A 16,557-nucleotide genomic window follows, 5' to 3' on the forward strand; every position below is an offset into this window, starting at 1 on the left:
AATCGCAGGACTACAAGTCCCCCAATGCTACTTGCGCCGCAGGCACTTCCTTTTCCGGTTGTGCTAGGCGCCTGCTCCTGCCGACGTGTGCTTCCGGTGGCGGAGCGGCGGATTAGCCTGCGCGGGGCAAAATGGTGAGAGGGTTAAGGGGAGTTCCCGACGGAGATGCGAGGACCCCTCGGGGTCTGACCCACACCGCGCTTCTCTCCTCAGACGGCAGAGATCCAGAGGGTTAGACGCTCCTGGAAACTCCGGCTTGGGCTGAAGGGTGGGGAAGGGGGAAACCCCTTGTCATGAACTCCTTAGGTTTCTGAGCTCGCGATTTCTAAGGATGAGAGGCGTGGGGCGTATTTTGAATACCTTCCAGTTTGTATATCTGTTATCTGTGGTGTGTTATCTTTATCTGGAAAGTTCTTCTGCCGAACCCGTGCCCATGTTACAATGCCCTGGGCAAATGTTGTTTCTTGGTGAGGCACGTCCAACTCTGAGGCACTTGGCCAGACTCTCCTAGGAGCGCCCACAGCCTCTGTACACGTTCCATGGACTCCTTTGTTTGCGGCCGCGCCTCCTAGTGACCACCGTCTGACGCGCATCTAGCTCTGGGATGATGTCTATGCATCTTTGTGTTCCCAGTGCCAAACAGAGGGGCTGTAATTGGAAGCTCAATAAATGGCAGTGATTGTCTTTATCATTTTGGGGGAAGGGGGCCGTGATTGTTTACTGAATTGAATTCCAGTGTTTCAGAACAATGGGGGCAGTTTACTTCTCTAGAGTTGTTATGTTCTGGATTTTAGAAGCGTTGGCTGACGGGTGACAATGAAGTTAACATTTGTACAGATCTTTACGTTTACAGCCCTCTTTCATAGGCATTATGTCATCATTTTCCCTACAACCTTAGGAAGGAAGCAAATACCTATTGAGCAAAATACTCCCTGCCAGGCACTAGAGTTTTGATTCATCATCTTTCTTATACATCAGTCCTGTGAAATAGATAATACAATCACTTTCCTCAGACTCAGATTACTCAGTAGATTACTCAGTAGAACCAGAACTTGAATGCCTTCCCTGTAGCTCACAAGATTCCATAATAGTATAGGTAGTGAGGAAAATACTGAATTAGAAATTGAGGGCTAGGCTCGGTGGCTCACGCCTGTAATCCCAGCACTTTGGGAAGCTGAGGCGGGCAGATCATGAGGTTAGAAGTTCGAGACCAGCCTGGCCAGCATGGTGGAACCCCGTGTCTACCAAAAATACAAAAAATTAGCCGGGCATGGTGGTTCATGCCTGTAATCCCAGCTGCTCCGGAGGCTAAGGCAGGAGAATCACTTGAACCCAGAAGGCGGAGGTTGCAGTGAGCCGAGTTCGTACCACTGCACTCCAGGCACTTCAGCCTGGGCGATAGAGCAAGACTGCCTCAAACAAAAAAGAAAGAAATTGAGGCTGTGTGCGGCGACTCACACCTGTAATCTCACTACTTTAGGAGGCTGAGGCAGGCAGATCACCTGAGGTCAGGAGTTTGAGACCATCCTGGCCAACATAGCAAAACGTATCTCTACTAAAAATACAAAAATTAGCCAGGTGTGGTGGTGCGCACCTGTAATCCTGTAGTCCCAGCTACTCAAGAGGCTGAGGTATGAGAATCTCTAGAACCCAGGAGGCAGAGGTTACAGTAAGCCGAGATCGTGCCCCTGCCCTCCAGCCTGGGTGACAGTGAGACTCCGTCAAAAAAAAAAAAAAAAAAAAAAAAATTTGAGATCTGGGTACCACCAGTGACTTATAGCAGGCGTTCTCAGCTTGGTGTTTATAGACACTGGTCCGCAAAGCTCCGGAAATTGTAGGCAAACTTTTTCTTGTATGTGGTTTTTCTCAGGCAGAGAGTTCGTACCTTTAGTCACATTTTCATAGTGGTCAGATCACTGGCCTCAGAAAATGATAAGGACCATTGATCTGCAGCTACATTTCCAGGCCAAAATCAGCCTCTGTTTCACAGCAGCCCCAGGCTCCTTGATAACCCCATGTTCTCTCTAGGCTGAAATCATGGAATTCTTTGATAACTCTGATCTCTTGCCTTCCCCTAGGAGCTCGAGGCCATGAGCAGATACACCAGCCCAGTGAACCCGGCTGTCTTCCCCCATCTGACTGTGGTGCTTTTGGCCATCGGCATGTTCTTCACCGCCTGGTTCTTCGTGTATCCTTTCACTGAGCAGCCAGAGGACCAGTGATTAGTGATTTGGGAGGCTGAGGGAGAAACCATGCTAAGTACATGGACCCCGCCAGTTTTGTACATTGGATTGGGGCTGGGAGAAGGTAAGGAGGAGAGGAGGGCTGGTTATGCCCAGGAGCAGGTTATGGCCTTATTTCCAAAGTTCAGGTGAGCTCAGTTTGTCCTTTGGATTTTCAGGACAGTGAGCAGGGAGGGGACCTGGCTAGAGTGGAGGTGGGGAATAGGGGTGCTACAGTTGGAAAGGTGGTATAAGGAAGGGTGCACTCAGGTGTCGGGAGGTCTGAGGGATAGTCCTAGCTCCGGCCCTCATGAGCTATGTGACGTGGGGCAAGTGACCTAACTCCTCTGGGTCTTATTTTCTTCATGGCAGTGGAGCACCAGAGTCCACGGCATCTCTTAGGCCCCTCTGCCTGGCGGCTCTGGGCTGGATATGCCTCCCAGAAGGCATTGAGCCAATACCTTTCTCCTCAGAGTGCCACTGGCTGGGCTTTCTGCACTCCACAGTCCATCCCTTCACTTTGCCTTAACTGCTGTGCCCAGTTATGAGGTCACCTCTACCAAGTACACTCGTGATATCTATAAAGAGCTCCTCATCTCTTTGGTGGCCTCACTCTTCATGGGCTTTGGAGTCCTTTTCCTGCTGCTCTGGGTTGGCATCTACGTGTGAGCGCCCAAGGGTAAGAGCTGCAATGGGATGGACGCATGAGCCAGGGAAGCCTCCCCATAGGCAGGTCAGCAGGGTCCTTAAAGCTCTTGCCAGCATGACCCCTTGGTTGATGGAGACAGACTCAGTGGAATGGGTAGGGACACTAGACATTTGTGCCTCTTTCCCTGCCCCTCATACAGACTTGAGTCAAATGTGACTTTGTCAATTCTGAGCTCACATGGCCCAAGGCCTCGATCTGCCTTTGGGATGTACCACGAAGGAGTGTGAACGCAGGCTTCCCATGGTTGTACATTTATGCTCTTAGAAGTCAGACCCCAGTGACTTGGAGAGGCTGCTGGGAAGTTGGCTGGCTGAAAGGGGGTCAAGATCCGGGGCTTAAAACTTGCTGCAGACAATCCACCAAACAGGCCACTGGGAATCAGCTCTGGTGGCTCATCCTCAAAGGCATGTGCTCGACAGCCTTTGCCCCAGGAGCACAGGGGTGCAGGGAGAGAAGGTAGAAAGAAGGGCCATTGGTCTCATTTTGATACCCCTCTCCTCTTTTAGGTAACAACCAGATGGCTTCACTGAACCCCTGCTTTTGTAAATTACTTTTTTTTTTTTACTGTTGCTGGAAGTGTCCCACCTGCTGCTCATAATAAAGGCAGATGTATGGCAGTTCTGTCTGGGGTCCATTCTGCGGGGGTGGCGGGGTGCTGGGACCTACATTCCTTCCCCAATCTCTTCCTTTTCCCATTTCTCATCTGCCTTTCGCAGTTCCTGCTGCTGATCTACTTCAGGGGGATGAGATTCGTGTGGCACGGGTGTTTTGTCATTGGAATTTAAGGCTCACCTGAGGATAGGAAGGGTCTGGGCCTACCCTTTTCTGTTGTTTCTAGGACAGACTTCTCTAGGAATCCGAATCAGTCCTTTCTGCCCTAGGCCGGTTCCTGCCATAAACATAGCCACTCTTCTCTGTGCTGGGGCATCCTCACCAGGCTCGGCTTGTCCCCCTAAGAAGGCTTTTCCCCTCGGTGGCTACTTTTAACACAGGTGGGCAGCAGCGGGTGTGCGAGAGGGGAAGGTGTGGCCACGGGAGGGGCTGCTGAATCCACTCCTAACTCCAGTATAAAGCTAAGAGGATAAGGGGTATGAAGCATCCATTTGGCCCTCTGGCTCAGGAGCTCAGAGATTCCAGGCTTCTCAGGAAGAACTTTGAATTCCAGTTGGCCCTAGCCTCATAGGTGACTCCTCTCCCACCAGACCAATCCCAAGAAGAGACAAGGAGGCAAGCTCAGATACAAAGCAGTATTTATACATTTATTTATATATGTATATTTACTTCAGAAGAAAAGAACATTTCGGGGACAGGAAGCAAGCAGGCCCGGGGCTGCTTCCCTCACTGCCCACCTCAGAGTCAGAGTTGGCACACGATAAATACCAAGCTCAGGGAGAACTGGGAGTTAACTGGGAGGTAGGGGGCGCTCTATGCACACGCAGGCTTCTAAGGGGGCACAAAATGGGCAGGAGGATTTGCACTGGGAGGCCCTATGTACAGCTTGAAGCTAGGGGGAGATTAGCCCAGTGGCTACAGGAACAAACACCAAAGGAGAGAGGAGAAGGGAGGGATGACCTGCTGGACCCCAGGGCAGGGATGGGGCCAAGACACACCATTGCCAGCCGGGCAGCTGGCAGCTTCTAGCAGGTGGCCCACTGACCTTCCCTGAAGCCCTTTTACCACAGGCTTAAGGCAACTTTGGTCCAAGGTTGACCCCCTCAAGCAGCTCGGAGCCCCAGCCTGGCCCCAACTCCTGCACTGAGGAACCCCTCCCCAGGCATGGAAACAGAGCCAGCTGCTAACGGGTTTGGGACTGTGCTGTGTCCAGATGGGCTCCAGGGGGCAGTGGACGGTCACTTTCCAGTTAAGGACTGAGGGGCCGCAGTCCCATTGAGGAAGCCCAGGAATCCTATTACATGGAGTGGGGCTCGGCAGTTGTAAGGCAGAGGGAGGATTCCCCCAGTGGGAGGGAGAACAAAGTCATCCTAAAGAAGGCTCAGCCCCTGCATGGTATGGGAATCATAAAATTCCTATGTCCGTGGAACCAAATTGGGGAGGGGGCTGGGAGGAGGCTATCCCTGCTATTCCTGCATCCCCCTGCTGTTCCCTATCCTGAGGACAAGTGCTTTGAGATCAGTGGCAAAAGGGGGCCTGCAGTTCATAGGCTTCAAGGACTCGGCTCCACTATAGAAAGGCCTCCCATTCAAAGCTGAGAATGAGTGGTGGGACAGGGGCAAGGCCTGCTTCCCAAAGAGGTGGCAGCATACCACAGGGCAAGGACAGCAATTCCCTTTCCCATTTCTGGACCCATGGCAGACATGGCTAAATGAATACCACACTCCTTCCATGAGCCTGGATGTAGCCTCAGAATGTACCAGGCACCACTAAGAAACTTGAAGTTGGCACTTAAGATACAACTTCTTCCCTAACCCAGGGTCTTGGTGGTTGGGAGTGGGATGGGTGTCTGAGGCTCCCTGGGAGGGATCAGAGTCAGAGCCCTGTCTTTGCAGGTGTCACACCCCTGCTCTGGCCCACTCGGAGCTTTCTAGCTCCATCCTTCCACTCCTTCCTGCCCTGGTTTAAGTGCATTTAGTAATTACTTCATTAATAACAGCAAAAGCTATTTGCATCTGCCCACCAGCCAAGACCAGGCTGCTGCTTGAGGGATTCCTGCTCCTCTGCTCAGAGAGAATGATGTGGTCACTGATCACTGTGAGCTCTGGACACTCCCAGGAATGCAGGCAATGAAGCTGCAACACCATCTGGGCGCTCAAAAGGGAATTTCCTCTTCCCGGATATTTCTGGTTCAAGGCTCTAGGGCTTACCTGGCCCACTGGCCTCTACTGGTTCAGGCCTGTGAAGGGCTGAGGGTGGCTTCATCAGGCACTGAGTAGACTTAAGGCACAAAGTCAGTTTCTCCAACCCATCCAGGGCTGGCCTTGGCTGCCCTGGGACTTCTTGGGAGCCAAGCTCTCCCAGGGAGAAGAAACCTCCTGGGCCACACTTAAAGCTTAGAAATCCGAGTCTGGCGTAACAGGCAAACCCCAGAAAGTCTACTACCAAGCCATCCCCCAGGGAACAGCTTTAAGGGGGAGAGCCATCTGCCCTCCATTGACTCATGGGAGTCCACCCAAGTCTCTTAGGGCTGGATCCAAGTCCCCTGCTGATCTCAAAGGTGGGCAGGTCCTCTCTCCAAGAGGGTTGGCTCCAGTCTTAAAAGGGGAGGCAGGGGAGAGTGGGCTCTGAACAAATCAGGGCCACAGGCTTCCCCTTCCCTCCAGGGTACCTGAACCAGCCCTCCAACCACCATATCTGGAAAGAGGTAAACTGGTCCTGTCCTGGCCCCTAGGGGGTGGCAGGCAGGAAGGCCCAGGAAGTCTCCGGCTCTCAGGTTCCCTCTGTGCTGTGAGGGGCGACCAGCTGGAACAGTAACTCCAGTGTGAAGACTTCCAGTTTCACCAGTCTTGGGTAGGGCCAGTGAACAGCAGAGCTGGCCTACAGCAGGCTCCAGTGTAACACCATTGCATCCAGTATTGGGGGGTGCCTGGGCACCCCAGTCCCTGGTGCGGTGCTGCCTCAGGAGGGCAGCTCAGTTACACAGGCGGTAGAAGTGGAAGTAGTAGTCTGTGGCTGGCTGGACGAGAGCCTCTGAACTGCAGTTGGCCTGACCCTGGGTGGAAGGGCAGTGGGAAGGTGAGGCAGCTCTGGGGGTGCGAGACAGACGGCACTCCCTGCTGACGTTGCTTAACACTGTGCCCCCAGGGCTACCACATACTGTGCAAATCCCCCATTCCTCAAGCCCCCCGTCGCAGACGGGTACCCAGACCTCCGGGGTAGGTGGGATGCCCCTGCTCACCAGCAGTGCCACCCGGAAGTGGTAGGTGAATTCGCGGAAGGACAGGATGGTTATTGGCCACTGGTGAGAGGTGCCCTGGAGAGAAGAGAGACAGGGGTCAGGACAGACGGCTGCCCTCATCCCAACCAGCATCTCTCACCACAGCCGTCACAGTTCTGGGGCCTGTGGGGAGTTTTATGAAGGAAAAAAGCAGAGAACTTTGAAGAAATGGGAAGGAGCATGTTCTGCTTTGGTGGAAGGAGCAATGGCAGCTACTCCATGCAGACTGTGCCCGGGACTGGCAGGTCCACGGCCACCTCCGCCTGGCCCCTGCCTCCTTCCCAGTCATGTTGTGCTGGGTTCCCTCACCCGCTGTGCTCTGGGCACATCAAAGTATTTCATTAGCCCCATCCTCAGGACAATCCAATGACACAGTGCTGCTACTAGCCCCATCTTCTGGATGAGGAAACTGAGCCACTTGCCTAAACATCACAGTGTGGCAAAATCACACAGCTGGGATTCAAACCCAGGTCTGTCTGGCTATCTCCCTCAGGGTGGCATGCAGCCTGGCCGCAGGCAGCCTGCCCATCTACCTGAGGCTTTGGCTGTGCATCTGTGATGTGGTTTCAGGCCCAAGCACCATGTCTGCTGCATGTCTAGCTGGGCTCTCCGTCTCTCTCAGACACTGTCTCTTCTGCAGGGCCACAGGGCTCGGGCCTCCCCGAGAAGCACCCCCTCCTCTGTTGCAGGTGCTTCCTGTACGTCTTTTCTCCCTCACTATAGAGTCCGTTCTTAGAAATCAAAACCTGTGTCTGTTCCACCTCTCTCCCCTGCAGCTGGGCCCACCCAGCACAGGGCCTGGGACAGATGGGGCCCCAGTCAATATATTCTGAGTAAACACATGAATGGGCGAGAAAAAATAATCACTACTTCCCTTAATTTGGCCTAAGAGTCTTCTCCCATGGCCTCTTAGGCCCAAGGAGAAACTAGGGGTCCATAGGCCCCAGGGATAGCTATAACTTCCGGTTACTTGGCCAGGGAGGAGCTGGACATCCAGTTCTCCCAGAAGAGGTGGCCAAACATGGAGCCTGAGGGGTCCTGTAATGCTGCACATCTAGCTGTGCCACTTCCCCAACCTGAGCATGAGGTCAGCTCCTTCCTGCTTCTGCAGACACCTCCAGTGAGCCACAGCCCTCCCCGCCATGGGCTTCCAGACACCCACCTGTTTCCATCATTGCACTCATCCACATTAGCCCCTGTGATCTGCTTTCTTCCCCAGGTCTCCAGCATGGCAGGGCCAGGAGATGCTCAGCAGAGTGAAAGGAACAAACACGGGCACGCGTGCCCCTCCCTGGGACACAGAGGCCCAGGCCCCAGAGTGTCCCTTGTGGAGATGGCTTCACTCTGTAACTCCCAGCTCCTGCTCCTTGCCCATTTGGGGGCCCAGTTGTGCCAGGAGAGAAGCAGCTCGGGCCTGGCCAGCCCACAGCTTCCCAGTCCCACCTACCTGGGTGTCCTGGTGGGTGTGGAGACTCTGTGGAAGGCTCCCTTCCTCACACGGCTCCTCCTTTGACCTTAGGCTGCACAGCATTACAGACACGGGGGAGGAGGAACTGGAGACAGGCCCAGATAGCAGAGAAATGAGGTTTTGGAGTCCCTCAACCTCAGCCCCCTTCCAGCCAGCCTGCCTCTGAATCTCCACCCAGCCTGAAACACCGCATAATAACCAGGGCCCTCGAACAAAACCTTTCCCATCGACCATCCCACGTGGTCCTCAGGCCATGAGATCAGGTCATTTAGCCAATTAACCACGAAGCAGGCAATGAAGTCAGCACTCATCCCACCATGTAGGAAATACCAGAAACTCTCCAGCTATCCTCAGACTTGGCTGTTCTGAGGCTCTGCAGGAGATTCTCCCTGGCTCCCCTCCTGCCTCCCACTTCCCCGTGCTGGCACTCACTTCATCTGCAGAGTCAGGCTGAGGTGCAGTGGGGTGCCGCTGCTCACAGGGATGTGGTAGGTGAAGTTCCCAGGCCTGCAGGGGCAAAACTGGCACCTTAGCCTGAGGGCACCCTGCCATCACCCCCCACCCGTGGACTCCTCAGCCCCCAATCTGTACTGGAGCCCTGCAGAGGCCTGGAAAGGGGCTGCCCTGCCTTATGGGAGAGGCTTCTCACTGAGGGGGCAAGTTCTGGGCAATCTGTACCACCTGGGCTCATGTCACCTGAAGGGACCTCCCTGGGTGAAGGGAGGGAGCCCAGCCCACCTGCAGGCATCCCCTGGAGCACAGTACTGGGAGGTGATAGGCATCGAATTCTCCAGCACCTGGATGGAGGTCAGGGAGGGCACTGGCTCTGCAAGGAAAGAGGCTGTTGGGGCAGGAGTAAGGTGACAAGGCAGGACACAAGTGAGAAGCAGGCAAGTCTTTCCTTGCCAGACTTGGATCAGTCACTCACACCTTAGTATGAATAAGTTCCAAGTTATTTTTTTCCAGACCTCCACAATGGCCAGAATCACACTACACCGTTCCCTCAGCAGCCCTAGGACTACCCAGTTCCCATGAACCTGACATCTGCCTCTTCAAAAGAACTGGAACACCCAGAAGGAGGGATGGGTCTTCACATCCCTTGCCAGGTATGCAGGAGCCCGCTCAAGGCCTCCGTTCCTGACTGCGGGCATCTCTCCCAATTCTGGGTTCAGAAACATCAGTTACACTGGTAGCTTGAAATCAGCGGTTGTGACAGCATCACACAAATCAGGCTACCCCCGCCCCGAGGCCGATGATTACACTGCTAGCAGCACGCTGCTCCTCGCAGCCTCTCTGAACAGACCCACTACAGGCTGGCTGGCTGGGTAGGGGCGGGACTGAAGTGTGACAAGCCAGATGGGGGAGGCAGGCCTTCTTGCTCATCTAGTTCACGTACAGTCTTGCTGCTGCCTGACTATCCACCCAGGAAGGGGGAAGCTGGGGCCACTCAACATTTGCTGGACCTGGTATGTTTTCAGATCTGAGGCATGACCCAGGGACCCAAGGACCCCAACAGGATCCAGGACACCCTGTGTGGCCAGGACAGGTATCAGATACAGACGAGATGGAAGGTGCCCTTCCCACATCCCTGCTGGGCAAATTCCAAAGATCCTTTAAAGAGTCAGCTCAAATGTCACCAACTCCAGAGAAGTTTTCCCTGATCGTCCCCACCTGTGTCCAGATTAAGTGTCCTCCCCAGTCCCAAAGCTACCGGCATGTCCCCTCAGAGCCTCATCACACTGCTGTGTTTTCATCTCTGTGAGGTCTTTGGGGACAGGAGCATATCCGTCTTCATCACCCCCAGTCCCCTGTACAGAGCCGGCCACAGAGTGGCAGGCAGCTCAGTAAATGGGTGCCTGGTAAACATCTCCCCCATGGGGTTCCCCCATCACTTTGAATTTCCATCTCTGTAAGCCACATTATGTTCCAGGGTTTCTTTTTCTTGAAGCCACAAAGCCCATCAAATGAAAGTTAGTGAGAGCAGAGCTGCCTGGTTGAAGCCAGGAAGCCTCCCACCCTCCCCTTCAACCCCCAGGGCAGCCCCCAGGGTGCCTCAGAGGAACCCAGTTTGAAAACTGAATAAAAGGTTCTGTAGCTTTGTTAAAACCAAAGATATGAGGTTTGGGAAATAATAGGCGAGACCCGGTATAGCACCCTCCTGGTGCTGGCATGGTGAAGGAGGCATCAGGCTCGGGATCAAATATAAGCCCCGCCTCAGAGGGGCTGTATAACCCTGGGCAGGTCACTTCACCTTAGTCTCCATCCCATTTCTTCAGCTGAACAATAGGAACAACAATTCCTTTCTTGCAGGAGTGCTGTGAGGACTAAATGAGATGATTTATGTAAGGCTGCGGGCCTGATTCCTGACCCTTACTCTATGCTCAGCAAATGTCTATTGACTGACAAGTCTGAACCCAGACAGTCACATGACTGGGCTGAGGTGGGCCCTGGCCAGTGAGCCTTGCCAGGCTGGGCTAGGTATTATCAGGGGTGCAGCAAGTACCTGACTGGCCCTGGGCCCAGGTGGGCTGAGCAGGGCCCATGCTGGACTCGGGGGCCCCTCGGCGGGCCCGGCCGTGGAAACCAAGGCTGGGGCTGTTCTTGGCTTTGCCCTGCCCCCCAGGGAAGGGGACTGCAGGGCTGGCCAGAGGCTCCAGGCTCTTGTGATGCTTGGAGTGGCCAATGCCATTGACTGAAAGACCCCAGGACTTGGCTCTGATGTTGGTGACTGGCAGAAGGGCCATCTGGCTGGGGCCTGTGGATAGAACCAGGGACAGGCTGAGAAGCAGGGAGCTGGCTGCTTCCTGTCCAGCTGTCTCTAGGGCCCCATAAGACTGAGTGAACCCCATGTGTCTCTTGGTCCTCTCAGGGGAACTTCCCAGTCATTGTCCAGAGCCCCTTTCTGGGCTCCAGGAGACCCTCCCACCAATGAGTATTTGGGCCTTTCTCTCTACTCAGGTAGCCCTCGCCCCAAGCCCCAGCCCAGAGAAAGCCTTACCTGAACGGTTGGTGCTGGGGCTGGGACTTGGGCTGAGAACATGGCCAGGGTTAAAGCTGGGGCCAAGACTAGGACCAGTGGTAGGGTTGGTGGTGGGTGAGGAACAGCAGACGACAGGGCAGGGGTGGCTGGAACATAGGTCCAGGGTGCGGACAGCAGAACCTGGGGCCGAGCTGGTGAGGCTGGTGGTCACTGAGGAGGCCAGAGGCTGTGTAAGTCGGAGGAGTCCCCAAGAGAGAACATAGCAACCTTCCCGTCCCACCCTAGACCTGCCCAGACACGCACCCAGCAGCAAAGTGGGCTGTATGCCTGGTAGCCCAGTGGTTATGGGGGACTGTCGGAGCTGCGTGGTCCCAAAGCTCTGGCTGGACCTGCTGGGGAAGGATGAGCTGAGCTCAGAGGGGCTGGGAGAGCCTGAGGGGAGAGGGCCTGGCAGTCCTGGAGAGGCAGGAGGGCAGGAGAAGGCAGAGAGGGAGGGGAGGGAGGCAGGAAGAGGGGCAGCAGGAGCCAGAGGAGAGGGGTGCCGGTCAGCACGTACCATGGGCACAAGGCCTCACTCCCCCCAGGGGGCTGGGGCCGGAGCAGGGCCAGGAGACAGGAAGTGGACACGGCAAAAGAGCTAAGGGGCAGCAAAGAGGCAAAGGGTGAGACAGGCAAAGGGGAAGAGAGAAGAGAAGACACAGTCAGAGGTGGCCCCAGGAGCTGGGGATGACAGTGGGCTCACAGAGCCCAAGGCCCTGCCCTGGCCCTCCTTCTGCCTACCCCATGTTCCAACCCCAGCCCCTCAGACAGCCCTGACTGGCAGGCCCGGCTACCTGGAGGGGCACTAAACAGGCCAGACACAAACATCGGCGTCAGCAGGGACTGGCAAAGGCTGCCCACCCTCCAAGGAGGCCCTCCCTGGACCCCCACAGCACCCCAGCAGGCTGAGAGGCTAAGGATGAACTCCTTTAGAGAAGACAGTCTCATGGCTCTCTGACCTGGGCCTGCCCACCAAAGCCCCACCTGGCCTGGAGGCTTGGCGTGGCATCCAGGAACCTACCCGTCAGTGTCTACCAGGTCCTCCTCTGTGCGCAGGCTCAGCACGTACAGTGTGGACATGGACACCACGCTGGAGCCACAGAAAAGGGTGACCGTTAGAGCTGGAGCCACCAGCCAGTGCCCTCTCTCCAGGACAAGGCTGTGGTCCTTGCTCCTGAAGCTGGGCTCCCAGGTGATGCCTGCAAAATGGGTCACCCCAGAGGGGAGGAGGCAGAAAGGCCCACCTCACTGAGACCTCAGCTGCCTGATCTCCCAAGCTACATCCTCCTCTTCCCCTAGGCCTGAGCCCATGGGCAGCTGACTCCACTGGGCAGCTCCACTCCCCTAGTCAGCCACCCTGAGAGCCAGGGGACAAGTCACCTGAAGGCCATGACCACCACCAGGGCAATGATGGTTCCCTGCAGGAAGCGCTGGCTGATGCAGGCCTGGTCCGGAGCCACGGACGATGACTGAGGACCAAGAGGAAAAGTGCAAATGCAAAGAGGGCCAGGCTGAGGCTGCCCGCAGTGGGCTCTGCTGGAGGTCGGGCAGGGGGTGGTGGTTAAGGGGGTGCCCCATTCCCCCAAGGGGCAAAGGGAGAAGAAAGAGAAACTGGGGACTAGGAGGGCTACAGAGTCACAAGGAGAGGGAAGCACCAGAGGCCGTGAGGCTGGAGAACTGCAACCTGGAAAGGGAGGCCACAAGGGGTGGGGAACTCCCCATCCAACCCACCTGCCATGCCTGCTCACCCTTACCTTGCTGGCCACCTTGGGGGGCCTCTTCTTGTGGGGGACACTGCCTGCCCGGCTGAACTGGCTCCCTGCATGACTGCAGCAAGAGGGCCAGGATCAGGGGTGTCCCCGGGAAGAAGGGTCTCACCTTCCCCCACCCCGCACCCCTACCTGAAGGCGCCCGAGCTGCCGGTGGATTTGAGGCTGTCGAGCCGCCGCAGCTTGGCCAGCTTGTGGCTCCAGCGCTCCAGCTCATCAATGCGCGTCTCCAGGTTGTCCGTCAGCTTGCACAACTCCTTCACAGCCCCCACGTTCTCCATGAAGATGCGCTCCTGCCATGGGCCATAGGCCAACACAGAGGGCCCAGTTAGGCCTGGGAGCCCCAGACTGCCAGACCTCATGGGTCAGGAGGGGCGGCCACTGTCCTTGGCCACCGGGAGGCCCTCAAAGCCTCCCTACCTGGGCGGGCCCCTCCAGTCCAGCCTCAACACCCACAGCTCCTGTGCCTGTCTCCAAGCAACACCCCCACCTCTGCACCTTCACCTGGGCTGTCCCACCTGCCTGAATGGCCCTCCCCACTCCCTGCCAGAGCTCTCCTCCCCTAAGCCTGAAGGCTGCAGCCCCGGGATCTGCCCCCTCTGATGACTGCTGTCTCAGATGTCAGCATTTCACTATTCGACTGGGGTGGAGACCCATTACATGCCTCCTTGGCGCCCAGACTCAGGACAGGTGACAAAAGTCATCCTCACAAGAAATCACGTATTTCAGCGTGGAGGTAACCATACGAGGATGTCTTTGCAGTTCTATTACTGCCCTCATTTTACTGGGGGTGGAAGGCCATGGCCCTCCACAGGGTTTCTCTTGCCCTTGATCACACAGGCTCCAGGGGCCAAATCCCTACCCACTCATCTCCTTGAACACTCACCCCTTCCCTGTGGGGTGCAGAGGGCACTCTGGAAGCAGCATGAGAGCTGAGGTTGCTCCTGCAGTGCCCCCCCCAGTATCTATGGAGGTGATAAGTGTCCCCCAGCTAGCTCCCCCCTTGCCTCTGGGCTCCTTCCCATTGCCCCACCCACAGACCTTGTTCACCACCAGGAAGTTCTCTATGGTTTTCCCATTGGCAAAGACCATGTCTCCAGTGTCTTTCACAGCCTCAGGCAAGATCTCCTTCACCTCCTGAGCGATGACACCTGGAGGTGGGGGACAAGCCAAAGATGGGTGGGGGGGTGGGAAAGGGCAGGATTGGAGAGGGTAAAGTTCTGGAACCCAGAGATTTGGATTCCAAGGAGCCCTGGAGCAGGGGGATCCCGGAACAAGTGTTTACAGAATTGCAATTCCAGGGCTCAGGTGTAAGGTTCCCGGGCTGGTGTGGGGCGGATTCCTGGGGGTAAGGATCCCAGGGGGAGTGGGTAGTATTCCGGCAGGTTAAAGGTAGGATTCATCTAGCGAAGGGCGAGGGTCCCTGGGCCGCGATTCTCGGATTTCCACTGACAATGGGGCGAGGTTCCGGGGACCTGGAGAGGTGCGATTTTCCAAGGTCTGAGGGGCGGGACTTCTAGAAGGCATGATTCCCAGGGGCGCAGTTCCAGGAGTCAAGAGGAGGGGTTTCTGGGAGTAGGATTTCCAGGTGACAGGGGGCGAGGTCACTGAGACCCGAGGTTTCTGGGTTCCCGGACCCCAGTCCGCGCCAGCCCGGTCCCTACCTGTCTCTGGCGCAGTGGCCTCGATGCCTGCGCTGGCGGCGAACTCGGGCTTGTATCTGTAGTGCACCAGCCGCATGCGCGAGATCCTCTTCAATTGCTCGGTGGTGTCCACCTGCGGGGAGCCAGGCCCGGGAATGAACCCCTCCCCTCCTGCGGCGGTCCCGGAGCAGGCCCCGGAGCCCAGGAGGGCGGCAACCTGGAGGCTGCAGTGTGGAGAGGAGATCCTACTACTGGAGTCGTTAGATCGGGATTCGAGACCAGCCTCCCTCCCTTCCTTCCCCGGAAGCCCCGCCTTTCCGCGTGGTCACGCCCCCTCCCCAGCAGCCCCGCCCCCGCGACCCGCCCCAGCCTCTAGCCCCGCCCGGCCCCCACAGCCCCGTCCCCACCTCCTGCACGTGTTCCTTGGCGCGCAGGTCGGAGGGGTGCATAAGCGAGCCCATGACCTTGACATTCCCGTGCACAACCAGCGCCTCGTCCGGCCGGTCTGTGTTGATGCCCACGCGGCCGTGGTGGAAGACGGTGTCGGGCACCTGTGCTCGCTGCCACAACACATCGCTGTCGCTCTCGAACTGGCCTGGGTTGGAGGCCTACCGCGATTTGGGGCTGGATCAGTCCTGGGGGATAGGGAGGGGACCTGCAGGGCCCTGGGAGCAGGGGAAACTCCACAGCAGCCCCTCCCCTTCCAGGGCTTCTCACTGCACCAAGCCCAACTTGAACTGTCCCTCCCATTGTGACAACTTTTTGTCACTTGTGGGATCCCAGAAGCTACCAAGTCTTTGTCCACCTCCCTGCTTTACTGTGGAGACCCTGCAGCCCAGAGAGGGTGGGAGCCTTGCCCAAGGCCACACAGCCAGTGCCTAGCAGGATGAGCATGCCCACTCTTGACTCTCAGGACCCGGGTACTTCTGCTTGCTGTTTCTCCCAGCCCTAGGGAGGGCTGTCTACGCCCTGGGAGGAGGTGGCCCTCACCCGCACGATGATGCGCTCTGAGATCTGGGCAGCCAGCGTGTAGTTCTGGTTCTGTGCGTGGGCCTGGAGGGCCACCACCAGCATGAAGTACCTGGGACACACAGGGGTCTCAGAAGTACTCAGGGCCTGCCCCCTCCCCAGGGCTGGCCTACCCTTTCCCTGGCCAGATGCATGTTCATCTCACCCCATCCTACAGAGGAGGAACCCGAGCCTCCACCAGGGGGCAGAAATTCCCCAGGGCCCACAGCAAGAAGCCAGGGCTGTTTCTCAACACAGAAGCCAGGCTTCTGCTCTTCCCACCCTTAAGTCAATGAAGGGCTCTAAATCTCAGGTCTCTCATCTGTGAAATGGCTCAGCCTGTAGGGCTGTGTGCCTGGCTTGCCACACAGGGCGGTGTCTTCCTGCCTCAGAAATGGAGGGCTCGGGGCAGGCTCCCACCTGCTCACCTCTGGTCAGGGTTGGGCTTGCCCTTCTTACGCATGTTGTTAGCGGTGGTCTCGCTGAAGTGCAGCCGCCCCACAGTCACCTTCGTGACCTGCTCAGGGGGCAGATTGACCCTGCAGAGGAGAGGCAAGGTGCTCAGGGGGCAGGGAGGGAGGCTGCAAGAGCCACGCCGCTCAGGGGCACCCACGCCAGCAACGTAGGCAAGGCGGACACCCTGGGTGCCTCCCTGGCCCCTCCATTCCCAAGCCAGCTTTAGTGTGGGTCCTTCTAGGACCCCCAACAGGGTCAAACACTCACGTGACCGGGTTGAAGGGCCGCTTGCTCCGGTCTGACTGGGACTGCTCGATGTTAATGGACTGGTTCAGGGCCTCCAGCTGTGGGGAGTGAAGCCAGTAGCACCT

General features: G+C 56.8%; 2 protein-coding genes across 6 annotated transcripts in view; one reads left to right on the forward strand and one right to left on the reverse strand.

Annotated features, from left to right (window-relative positions):
- Positions 1-58: 58 nt before the first annotated feature.
- Positions 59-3,548, forward strand: TMEM258 (transmembrane protein 258). Its single transcript, XM_007995866.3, has 4 exons — positions 59-134; positions 2,079-2,188; positions 2,765-2,901; positions 3,438-3,548. Exons 1-3 carry the CDS (start codon positions 132-134, stop codon positions 2,889-2,891), a joined length of 240 nt encoding a protein of 79 aa, XP_007994057.1. The 5' UTR covers positions 59-131; the 3' UTR covers positions 2,892-2,901; positions 3,438-3,548.
- A 616-nt stretch (positions 3,549-4,164) lies between these two features.
- MYRF (myelin regulatory factor) overlaps positions 4,165-16,557 on the reverse strand; it is a 37,514-nt gene continuing 25,121 nt past the window's right edge. The window contains exons 9-27 of one of the 5 annotated variants that reach the window (XM_037999213.2): positions 16,454-16,530; positions 16,159-16,269; positions 15,713-15,803; positions 15,130-15,330; positions 14,744-14,855; positions 14,121-14,230; positions 13,212-13,372; positions 13,065-13,137; positions 12,691-12,779; positions 12,332-12,400; positions 11,828-11,908; positions 11,575-11,660; positions 11,290-11,481; positions 10,795-11,046; positions 9,030-9,117; positions 8,724-8,798; positions 8,271-8,376; positions 6,785-6,859; positions 4,165-6,598 (exon numbers count right to left, since the gene is read on the reverse strand). In XM_037999213.2, the coding sequence (XP_037855141.1) occupies positions 6,518-6,598; positions 6,785-6,859; positions 8,271-8,376; positions 8,724-8,798; positions 9,030-9,117; positions 10,795-11,046; positions 11,290-11,481; positions 11,575-11,660; positions 11,828-11,908; positions 12,332-12,400; positions 12,691-12,779; positions 13,065-13,137; positions 13,212-13,372; positions 14,121-14,230; positions 14,744-14,855; positions 15,130-15,330; positions 15,713-15,803; positions 16,159-16,269; positions 16,454-16,530 (2,130 nt within the window). In that variant the 3' untranslated portion in view covers positions 4,165-6,517. Of the gene's footprint in view, positions 6,599-6,784; positions 6,860-8,270; positions 8,377-8,723; positions 8,799-9,029; positions 9,133-10,794; positions 11,047-11,289; positions 11,482-11,574; positions 11,664-11,827; positions 11,909-12,331; positions 12,401-12,690; positions 12,780-13,064; positions 13,138-13,211; positions 13,373-14,120; positions 14,231-14,743; positions 14,856-15,129; positions 15,331-15,712; positions 15,804-16,158; positions 16,270-16,453; positions 16,531-16,557 lie in introns of all 5 variants that reach the window. The other 4 variants (XM_007995853.3, XM_037999215.2, XM_007995846.3 and 1 more) reach the window with 4 other exon arrangements.

This window comes from Chlorocebus sabaeus, chromosome 1 (genome assembly GCF_047675955.1).
Source record: "Chlorocebus sabaeus isolate Y175 chromosome 1, mChlSab1.0.hap1, whole genome shotgun sequence".
NCBI lineage: Eukaryota > Metazoa > Chordata > Mammalia > Primates > Cercopithecidae > Chlorocebus > Chlorocebus sabaeus.